General features: G+C 44.0%; 1 protein-coding gene across 2 annotated transcripts; it reads left to right on the top strand.

The window, feature by feature from the left end:
- The first annotated feature begins 368 nt into the window (after positions 1 to 368).
- On the top strand, positions 369 to 8,659 carry CCDC190 (coiled-coil domain containing 190). Of its 2 annotated transcripts, none has more exons than XM_020872864.2 (4): positions 369 to 582; positions 2,226 to 2,424; positions 6,984 to 7,107; positions 7,615 to 8,659. In XM_020872864.2, the coding sequence occupies exons 2-4, from the start codon at positions 2,229 to 2,231 to the stop codon at positions 8,192 to 8,194; spliced, it is 900 nt and encodes a 299-aa protein (XP_020728523.2). In that variant the 5' UTR covers positions 369 to 582; positions 2,226 to 2,228; the 3' UTR covers positions 8,195 to 8,659. The 2 variants fall into 2 exon arrangements, with proteins under 2 accessions (XP_020728523.2, XP_070323810.1); XM_070467709.1 differs by having other exon boundaries at positions 6,981 to 7,107.
- Positions 8,660 to 11,616: the final 2,957 nt, after the last annotated feature.

Raw genomic sequence — 11,616 nt, 5'->3', positions numbered from 1 at the left:
TTAGAAGCCTAGAGAAAGTCAGTACAGAATGTGATAATACAAAATAAACAAATTACTCTCCTGCACAAAATGTGTACAATCTGACCAAAAAAAAAAGAGTGTCCTCTTTTAGAACCTGATCTGGTTTCCAAGAAGTAGGACTGACACTGTGAGGGAGGTGGGGAATAATACGGCCAGAGAAGAAGGACAGAGTGGAAGGGGGTGGGGAGAACACAGAAAGACACTCCTTGGTTTCGTTCTTGGCTCCCATGGATACTGCCGGGAAGGAGCACTGTGGGCCCGTCAAGGGGAGGGCTGGAGGCTGGCAGGCTCCCTTAACTCGTGGAGCTACTTCAGGCTCTGGGATTGGTGCCCGCATTCATGGACTTAGCATTCCTGATGAGGGAGGTGGCATGGAAGAGTGCTTTCAAGTGTGTTCAACATTCTCCCCACAACCCTCTCCAAAGTTCCCACTCACCTCCCCACCTCCCCAACACCAAGCTCCTACATTTATTGAAGAAAAACAACCTCATTTTCAAAACTCAGCCGGGCATAGCAAAAGAAGCAGGCAGCATTCTCACAGTGAGAACCCTGGATTTGTAGGTAAGTACTACTGATTGTGTTCTTTAATAAAAGTTTAGTCTACATTTTAGACTAAAACCTAGCTGTCTTAGAATTTTCCCTCCTGTGTCCTGACCTTATCCCCCCTGTTAATGCTAAGCTTTTTCCTGTGTTATTATCACCAAAGCTTTATTAAGAGTAATCCATTTGTATCCCGGGCACATATTGTGCATTTAGCTCTGAGACGCACATTGAGAAGGAAGCAAAGAGGAGGAAAGATGTGTCCCTGCCTATTAGCGCAACACAGCCAGAGGAGGAAGATAAGCTCCTTTCAGCTACTTGTTCTGGATGCCCGTACTGTTCTGTAACCAACAGATCCCACTCTCCTCAGCTTTTGAAATGTTGATTGTTCAGATTTGACATGCACCATTTGACTCCAAATGACTCAGTGGTAAAGAATCTGCCTGCCAATGCAGGAGACACAAGAGATGCAGGTTTGATCCCTGGGTCAGGAAGATTCCCTGAAATAAGGAAACGGCAACCCGCCCCAGTATTCTTGCCTGGAGAATCTCATGGACAGAGGAGGCTGGCAGATTGCAGTCCATGGTGTCACAGAGTTGGACATGAGTTAGCGGCTATACAACAACATTAGACTCCAGAGTTGTAAATCTAAAAGTTCTTTGAAAGCAGGAACTGTGTCTCATTCACCACTACCCTCAGCCCTCTGCATAGCACCTGGCACACGGTAGTATTACAGGCCGCATGATGGCTTACATCTGTAAAGTGTTTTTATAATTTTTACCCTCAAATTTATTCATGTGCTTTTCATTTGATCTTTGTAGCAACCTGATTGGGGGTTATATACAAAGCCTATAATCTATCACTTTTTTATTGGCAAGGAGACTAAGGCTCAGAGAAATGACTTTGCCCTAGATACTTCCATGTCACTCTGGAAAATCATGTTACTGTAGGGCTGATAAACGAGATATTATCTGCCATATCAGTAAACAAAGATTGCCACAGTTATCAGAAATTGCAGTCACCGACACTAGTGAGCTGGTTAGCCCTGAGGGAACTCAGGAAGGAAAAAATATCTGCTATCTAGCAGCTATCAGATTGCAGTTACTCCACATAGTGAGCCCTAGGGAAACTCAGAACATGAAAACACAGGATACTAGCCCCAGATAGCTGAGGTGCATAGTAAAGGAAGGATTTCAGTGAGTCCAGAGTCTTGAATCTTCCCATACAAAGAAAAGCGCTAAATTCTCTAACTTGAGGTATCTGGTTTTCTTTTCTTAACAGTCATCTTTTGTTCCCACCACCTGCCCTTTGTTGCAAACCCCTATATACCCTAACTATATATTAGGATATATGTATATGTATATATCACCTTCTCTTCAAAGCAGTTTTCTCAGGGTTACTTGAAATGCTGCCTCCCAGGCTTGAAGTTCTAAAAATTCCCACTGAATAAAACATAGCTCTCAACTTTAAGGCTGTGAATAATTTTTTAGTTGACAGGGAAACGTTTTCTAATAGTGTACCTTAATCTGACTAGGCAGCTATGTATTCAGAAATACTCAAGATTCAAACACTGATCTTCCAGTTAAAAGCCAGGGTCAGGGTTCCCATTATGCTTTATCAGGTCTGACACCGTGCCTGAGAGAATCTTGTTCTATTGCCTCTAGATCATGAAGAGAATGGAGAGGCATATGGTCAGGGGACCACTACATAAGCACTTCGATCTGGAGAGGAAAAGCGCGAAGCAGGCTGAAGCCAGACTCAGCCAAAGCCTGCGGAGACTAGAGGACATCTGCCTGTACCACGTCAAGTCCCTGACCAGGGAGCAGAGACAGCTCCAGAAAGAACTGCGGAGACTGCAGCAAGGTACGGCTTCGGGGACCGACAGGCAGAGCAGGCCAGCGAGCCACCACTTGGCTGAGGCAAGAGTGGTGCCCCCTACTGGATGATGAGGGCCCTTTCACAGCCTGGACACTCACTAAGAGAACTCTTGATCTCAGCTTGCATTTTAGGCTGCCCACCTTTCTCTCCCTCAATGATACAGCTCCCTGGAGCCGTGCACATGCAAACCTTCTTGAGCTAACACTTCTCAGGTCCCAGTCTTTCAAATGAGCTCTCTCTGGCTTAAAGCTTTGGTGTTCTACTTTCTTATATCTGGGTTGATTTGGTTTCACTTCTTTTCTATGCCTGGTCAGCAAACATTCACTGAGTAACTATTAATGTGCAAGTCATCTTATGAAAAGGAAGTAAAAAAAAAAAAATTCCCTGGGATTAGTGACCAGGGAGCAGTGTGTAACAGTGGCTGACCTCTGCTAGGGCTGAGCAAAGAGCACTTGGCTATTTTCAACACACCAGTTTGAGAGTCGGGTTTTCCTTTCTTCTGCAGAAAGTGAATTTCTCAACTTATCCTTCTTCTACTCCAAAGTGTATTGACACTAGAACTTGCAAATTTTGCTTAGGTAAGAAAATTTTGCAAAAGCAATTGCTGTGTATTGGTACTATAATTTCATTGTCTTCTTAAGCCAAAGAGCGAGCATTTCTGTCATTTCCCCAAAGAGGTGTATTTATCCGGAAGCTGCGAGTTCACATTCTTTATAATTCCCTCCCATAAAACCTTCTGTTGCCAGTGAATAATCCTTTCCAAATGTACACATTACTTAGAAGACTATCCAATGAACATAGACTATACAGATTAGTAATTATAATAAGACTAACGCTACTAACCTCAAATGCCAATTTCTAGTTAGTAAGCTATTGATCTTCACAGAAGGAAGGGCTACACAATGGTATCCAGAATCTCAGATCTTCCAAAGCTGTCTACACCATTCAGTAAAAAAAATAAGGAAATAAAACTGCCCGCTCAGTGATTGCATCTTTGTCCATTAAAATGTGGTGGCTGAGAATACAGACTTTGGACCCAGACTGTCAGGGTTGAAATCCTGACTGTATCACTTACCAGCAGTGAGGCCTTGAGCAGCTTACTGGACCTGCCTCTGCCTCAGTTTTCTCCAACATAAAATGTAATTGATGTTTCTTACCTCATGGAGTTGTTTGAGGATTCAGTGAGCATTTGAAACAGTATGCAAATACAAGATAAGTGCCATGTAGCTGTTTGCAGTTATCAGTCAATCAGTAAAAGATTGTTACAGGATTAAAATGCTTCTACAGTTTTGTTGAAAGTTGCCATAGTTATACAATTTATAGAAACTATTTTCATTTTTCCCATAGTAAAATAATCATATTTTAATATACAGCATCGAATGTATCTATCTATCTCAGCTCTTCAAACTATAATTCCTTCTTACTTAAGGCAGGGGCAGGAGCCCTGAAAATGATGTAACATGTTCTACAGAAAAGTCAGTTATCACAATTCAATGTAAAATCATTTAGGTCTCCACAGCTAATATATGGACACAAGGGCCAGGAGTGATATCCAGAGGTCTAGCCTAGGATTCATTTCTAGCCTCCAGCTTTGGGGTTTAAAGAGGAGTGACTGAGCAACTAACTGAACTTCTCTGGTTTCAACTTCCCTGTCTGTAACAAATGGTTAAACCAAACCAGGAAGGAGAGCTTACAACAGGGGAAAGAGTCTTAGAAGCCGTTTGGCTGAATCCCACTGCATTTCTCAAAAGGGATACTGCAGACCAGATACCTATTCTCAAAGTGGAGTTCAAAAGATCATGTTTGAGAGATGGCTGTCTTTGGTGACTAGAGAGATTGCCTAACAGATGAGGGGTATGAAAAGAGTCTAGGCAGAAGGCAGAAAGCTTTGATTCAGGGGTCTCTGTCTCTATGTACTTTAGAAAGTCACATCCTCTCTGTGCCTCAGACTCCTTGACAGTAAGACTAGAGAAGAAGGAAGAAAACAATATGAATTTAGTCTCACTATTTATCAGGCACTGTATTAGGCAATATATTCCCATGATTCATTTAATGACCTTGTTTCAACTATATGCTAGTTTCAACTATATATATATATATAAAACTATATATATATAACTATATATATATATTTCAACTATATATATATGCTAGTTTCAACTATATGCTAGTTGGTGGATTGCTTCAAATACATATTCCCAGTCCTCATCTAGAGAGATTTGCATCAGTAAGTTAGGAATCAGGCTCAAAGTCCACATTTTTAACTGAGTTGACACGAAGGCAGATTACTCGGGACAGGTGATTCATGGGCCAAACTTTAAAAAAACACTTTCACAGCAACTCCAATGGAGGCAAGAATACAAATATGAAAAGCATGGTCTGTGCCCTCAAGATGCTCACATTTGGACTAGAAGGTAACTGTGCTCACAAGAAATTATAACAGAAAATGCTAATTGCTAAATTCATTGTTTACAAAGTAGAACAGAAGCGTGGGAAGGTTCCCATGTCTAGCAAAGGGGCTCAGGCGGGATGTCCCAACAGAGGCAGGGTATGAACAGAATCTTAGAGGAGAAAGAGAATGAAGGTGAGTGGAGGAGGGGTGGTGGGTGGTTTGTCGTGAGAACACATGGAATGTTGCTACGCACGGTAAGAACAGTATGTACAAATGTGCATACATGAGAATGACTTGCTACAAGTTGCTCAGTACTGGAGGGGTGTAAGGGGTGGTAAGAAGGGGCAGGTGTAATATTTAGAGGCAAAGCAGAACAGGCGGGGTCTCCAATCATGAATAGCTTCACAGATCTTGCAAAAGAGTTTAGATTTCACCCTATGGGGTTTGGAAATGGGGAGATTACATCTCCAAATGAGATAAGGATCACTCTGGCAGCAAACTTTAAGGTAGACCAGATAGAAGGATTCCAGAGTTCAGACCAGGGTTTAAAGGCCTAAACTAGGGCATTAGTCAGGTAGGGGAAAAAAATGAGTATATAAAGATATTTGGAAAGTGAGATTGCATCTTAAGGGGGTCGGCATTTTGAGATATTTAGAGTACAGAATTGTACTTTATGATTAATTACATGTCCAGGGGGAATAAAACCAGAGTCAAGAATATACTCCCTGGCACAAAGTAGGCACCCAAACATCCCTGTTAAATTGGATAACTAGATGGGGACACACACAGACACACACACTCAAGACAATAGAAGAGAGACCCTAAAAGGACTATCTCTTGCCTTGACTACCTCACCAAGAAGTTATTAGATGAAAGAATATTAGGAGTTTAATATAAATTAGAGGCCCTTTATCTGGTCATATTTCCTTTGCCTGGTGCCTACCAACCCCAGTGTTGGTTTAGGGAACTCACTTTGCTTAAAGCAAATGAGTGCAAGGCTTTCAACTCCAAGTGACCAGCTCTTGAGATGTCTTGAAAACAAACCAGGTCTTCTACAGCAGCTACGACTACAAGATTCGGAACATTAAGTCAAAGAGAGAAAAACCCACTAGGCCAGAAGGTGCAGCTCTCGGCGCAGGTGGGAAGGAGGTCACACAATCAAGGCGTATATAACAACAGGACCCCGGCTCTGGGTATGGCTCACACCCAGGCATTTTGTTTTGAGAACATCATGCTTGCCAAGTAAAACATTCAGACAAAACCTCCACGGTCCCAGCCAGTTTAAACCTCTGACCTCAGTGTTTCTGAATCCTCTACAACATACTCTAGGTAAACACTGGAGAACTGCCTTAGGTTTTTCTGTTTCCATTCCTCAGGCCAGATCAGCCGAGTGTGTGATGTGATCCAGTGGTATTCACACATGGTTTCTCTGCCCAGAGAACCAGGTTCTGGCATTCTTTTCCTTCTTCTCTTACTGTGTTAGTTTTTAGGGCTACCCTACCAAGTTGCCATTAACTAGCTGGCTTAAACAACACGCATGTCTTCTCAGAGTTCTGGAGGTCTACAGTCCAAAATTAAGGTCCTGGCAGAGTGGTGCCTTTGAAGGTTGGAAAAGAAGGCTCTGTTCCAGGCCTCTCTCTTTGGTTTGTATGAGGCCATCTTCTCCCTGTGTCTCTTCCCTTCACCTTCCCTCAGTCTGTGTCTCTATATCCTAATTTCTCCTTATTATAATGACACCAGTCATAATGGTCAACAGCTCACCTTAATGACCTCATCTTAACTTAATTATCTCTGTAAAGGCCCTGTCTCCAAATAAGGTTTCATTCTGAGGTGCTGGGCATTAGGGCTTCTACACATGACATTTGGGAAGGATGCAGTTCAACTTGTGTATGTGTGTGCTAAGTCGCTTCAGTCATGCCCGACTCTTTGCGACCCCATGGACTGTAGCCCCCCAGGCTCCTCTGACCATGGGGTTCTCCAGGCAGGAATACTGGAGAGGGTTGCCATGCCCTTCTCCAGGGGATCTTCCTGAACCAGGGATCAAATCTGCGTCTCTTATGTCTCCTGCATTGGCAGGCAAGTTCTTTACCACTAGCGCCACCTGGGAAACCCACATTTCAACTCATAGCACCTATTAATTAACTCAAAGCAGATATCATCAAGAAAAAGCTCTGCTCTTACTTTGGGAATGGAAGTCAGAAGAGACCAGAAGATGTTCTCATGCTCTCATCACAGGGAGGACAGAAGCACAGAGTTCCGCAGGCTAACAAAGCTAGGTAAGAAGATGCTTACTAAACTAATGCGTATGCCATTGAGTCCTTTCAACTGACCTCTTTAAATCATCCTCCCCCTGAGAAAGTGCTGTCTTTTCCTTCTTAAGAAAAATGCTGCATTTAAAACAGATAACCAACAAAGACCTCCTGTATAGCACAGGGAACTCTGCCCAGTGTTATGTGGCAGGCTGGAAGGGAGTGGAGTTTGGAGGAGACTGGATACATGTGTATGTATGGCCGAGAGGTTTGCTGCACATCTGAAGCCATCACAACATTGTTAAATGGCTATACTCCAATCTCCAATACAAAAATAAAAAGTTTACAAGAAAAAGAAAAATCATTTCCCCACATTGTTACCATCCATTCTCACCCTTCATCCTCTGTTCACCCACGTTATTACCTCAGTTAATATCACACAAAAAGGAGGCAGGGTCTAGTAATTTGAAAATGATAAATATTAGCTCTTCATCAGTTTTGAGAGAATGTTTTTCTTCTTATCTTCTTTTCCAGCGCACTGACAACAAATACGACTCAAGAAATATCCAAAACCAAGTCCCAGATGCCTCCTTTCCATCACATTGGTCCCAAGGACCCCATGAAAAGTAAAAGGCAGTCACTATCTCAAAATAACAGAACTTCCCACTTCATAGAAGAGAAGCTGCAAGCCCAAGAGAAAGATTCTATAAACCCATCAAAACGAAAAGGCTCCAACGAGAGCATCTCTCTTCTCTGTCAAAATCAAGACGTCTCCACCCACACTGTAGACGGAGGCCCCAGTTCCAGCCCAGCTGATGGTACTGAACCGGCACATGGTGATGAGACCAGATCAAATGATGCCAACGCAAGGCCAGACCACACCACTGCAAAACAAATCCCCCTGGATCCCGTGGGAGGTGGAGGAGACTTCAAAGATAAGCCCCAAACATCAACCTACTTGGAGTTGTTTGAAAAAGCCAGAAAAGCTCATTATCTCCGGCACCGGATCCCCCCTGAGTCTGAGAGATTGCTCAGCATTGGGGAGATCTTTGGGCACAAGGAATCCTCACAGTCCAGAGCAGAAAATGGATGTGAGAACAGGGTGAACATCTAAGTTATTTCATCTTTAATCCTCCACTGTATCCACATAGTAACATGTGTCATAATCATTTTAGCAACTGTAGCAGACAATACAAATACATAGATATAGATTTTGTTTTAAATCTTAGTCTTTTTTCCCTTTTATGGGAGTATAATGTTTCACTAAATGAGCAATGCTAGGATGAAAAATGGAGAGATGAATCTTCTGAAGCCATTTAAAGCAATATACGCATATTGCTAACGTTACCAAAAATATGAGTCTACATTGATGCCTAGACTTTTCCTGAAAGGTAAAATATTAAGGGTCCTGCTTACATTTGCCACCCTTTTCTTATAGGAGGTTCTTACGGTGCCACCTGCTGGCAAAATGGTGTGGCTCTTCTGTTTGTTTTAGTTTCACATGTAAAGGTAAGGATAGGAGCTCAATTGAAAATATGTACATGATACAGTCTATAAATCAAACTTTCTCTCCCACACAGTTCTGTGTTCTTTTTTGAAACACTTTCCTTACTTCTTTTATATGAAAATAGTTCCATTTTGGTTTTCTCATTCCCACTTTCAACCTGCTCTTATCAACCTTTTTGGATCCTAATAAAAAAAATAATTAACAACTTATAAGAAATGTGCCCCCTCTAACATTTTCTTCCAAGTAGCAAAACAATGGGGGAAGGCAGGGCCGGAGCAACAGAACTGACTGATGAATACCTGGTTTATTTACACCGGCCATGACTGGGCTGGCAGGGTTAGGAACACCAGACGTGGCGAACGTCCTGTGCAAACTTCCAAGCCCTTTATTGTGTTCTTTCTCCTTGTCTATCTCCACTACAAGCACCCTCCACAGGGGTGGAGTTCTCAAAATGATTTATCCCGCTTCTGAAAGGCTGTTTTCTCTGTGCTGACCATAACTTCAGGACAGGGCCATCACCAAGGCAGCAAGGACTTAGCCAGAGCCCAGCCCTCTCCTCCACCCCTGTTCCAAGTAAACCTCAGTCTCATGAATTTGAGGAATAAGCATTTTGTATGTTCCTCCTTGTTACCCTGCTTGTATATCTTCATATATCTGATGGACCTAGATCTGCTGGTAGATCTACCTCCAAAATTTTTTGCATTCTATTTCAATTTAGATTTCATGAATTGCAACAAAATTGTGCATTTGCAAATCTGCTCAATTGCTTGGGTCATATCCAACTCTTTGCAACCCCATGGACTGCAGCCCCCTAGGCTCCTCCGTCCATTTCCTGGGATTTCCCAGGAAAGATTACTGGAGTGGGTTGCCTTTTCCTTCTCCAAGGGATTTTCCCGATCCAGGGATCAAACCCGCATCTTCTGTGTCTCCTGTATTGCAGGCAGACTGTTTACCACTAGCACCACCAAATATTCTACATACATTGATTTTATTCTTATCCTTTCACCGGCCTAAATATATTTTCCTTCTTCAGTATGAAGGATACAATGCTTTTATTGATAAAACTCAACACAACCACAGGGAAAGCAGCTGCAGAGGACCTTGTTGTCTAACCCATTAAATTCTATAGAACAGCAAAAATCCTTAGTCTTTTCAAACCACTCTGAGCCCCAGGATGGCTCTCACCCAATCAGCTTAAAGTCATTCATTCATTCTTACCAGAGGTCTCACCTAGTGATAGATGGGCTCCCCAAAGACATCTGAAAATGTCTAGAGATACTTTGGGGGTTGTCACAATCCAAATGAGAGGGCGTTCAAAGACCCCAACCTACATACCGCTGCATTAAATCATTGTAAAACCCTCTCAGGTAGGAAGTCAATGAGATAATTTCTCCCATTTTACAGACAAATAAAACTGAGGCTCACAATAACTAAAGTGACTATCTCTATACCTGAATGTGCATGAGGAACAAAGGCCAGAATACTGCTCTCCTATACTAGCCTTCTCTCTCAAAGAGAAGGGGGCATAAACACAACGCCCAAAGGCTTATGCCCTCATTTTCAGCTGCAAAATACGCTTCAAACCTGTAAATTACAATGTTTAACAATAAAAATTAGAAAGAGATGGTAAAAAGAAAATTCATGCTTCCATTTTAAGGGAACGTGACATTTTTTTTTACATACATTCATTTATTCAGAGATGTATTGAGGAGGGATAATGTCTTCTCCATTTACTCCCCCATGAGGAAGTCTATCTGCTACTGCTAAGTCACTTCAATAGTGTCCGACTCTTTGTGACCCCAAGGACTATATAGCCTGCCAGGGTTTTCTTTCCATGGGATTCTCCAGGCAAGAATACTGGAGTGGGTTGCCATGCCCTCCTCCAGGAGATCTTCCCAGCCCAGGGGTCAAACCTGAGTCTTATGTCTCCTGTGTTGACAGTCAGGCTGTTTGCCACTAGCACCACCTGGGAAGCCCAAGGAAGTCTAAAAATGGTTTATAAAGTGGGCTTTCACATCGTTACCTGAATCCATCCAGTGGAGAGGGAATTCAGTTTTCGCCTGGGAGCTGAGGTATCCAAGAACTCTCAGAGGATGTCTCAGCCTCTCATCCAGGGTCCCAAGGTTCTGAAGGGAGCTGATGGGGAGGAACTCTGAAGGTTCCCACGATCCTCAGTGTGGGAAACAATAGGGTAAGTTGCAGCCAGTGACACTGGAGGGACTAGCTCCTCTGAAGGAGAGACAGCCCTGAAGGCAAAGCCCAGGGAATCATATTTGAGAGCGTTTTGCCTCGGCACCAAAAGCACTAGGGCAATGGAAGCCGAGGTCCAGTCTAAACAGAAGCCAACAACCCCGCCTCACCAACAACAGCCAGCTCAGCAAGGAACCACTGCCCTAAAGAGGGGGCTCCCAGATGTGTGGACTGTTGCCTGAGCCAATGCTTTCCCTCACCCCATCCCCGTGGGGCAGAACTGAGAGAGGGGAGCCTGAGGCAATGCTTTCCCTCACCCCATCCTCGTGGGGCAAAACTGAGACAGGGGAGCCCAAGGCAATGCTTTCCCTCACCCCATCCCCGTGGGGCAGAACTGAGAGAGGGGAGCCTGAGGCAGTGCTTTCCCTCACCCCATCCTCGTGGGGCAGAACTGAGAGAGGGGAGCCTGAGGCAATGCTTTCCCTCACCCCATCCCCATGGGGCAGAACTGAGAGAGGGGAGCCTGAGGCAATGCTTTCCCTCACCCCATCCCCGTGGGGCAGAACTGAGAGAGGGGAGCCCGAGGCAGTGCTTTCCCTCACCCCATCCTCGTGGGGCAGAACTGAGAGAGGGGAGCCTGAGGCAATGCTTTCCCTCACCCCATCCCCGTGGGGCAGAACTGAGAGAGGGGAGCCCGAGGCAGTGCTTTCCCTCACCCCATCCTCGTGGGGCAGAACTGAGAGAGGGGAGCCTGAGGCAATGCTTTCCCTCACCCCATCCCCATGGGGCAGAACTGAGAGAGGGGAGCCTGAGGCAATGCTTTCCCTCACCCCATCCCC

This window comes from Odocoileus virginianus, chromosome 5 (genome assembly GCF_023699985.2).
Source record: "Odocoileus virginianus isolate 20LAN1187 ecotype Illinois chromosome 5, Ovbor_1.2, whole genome shotgun sequence".
Lineage (NCBI taxonomy): Eukaryota > Metazoa > Chordata > Mammalia > Artiodactyla > Cervidae > Odocoileus > Odocoileus virginianus.
This window is presented reverse-complemented; position numbering and strand designations above follow the sequence as displayed.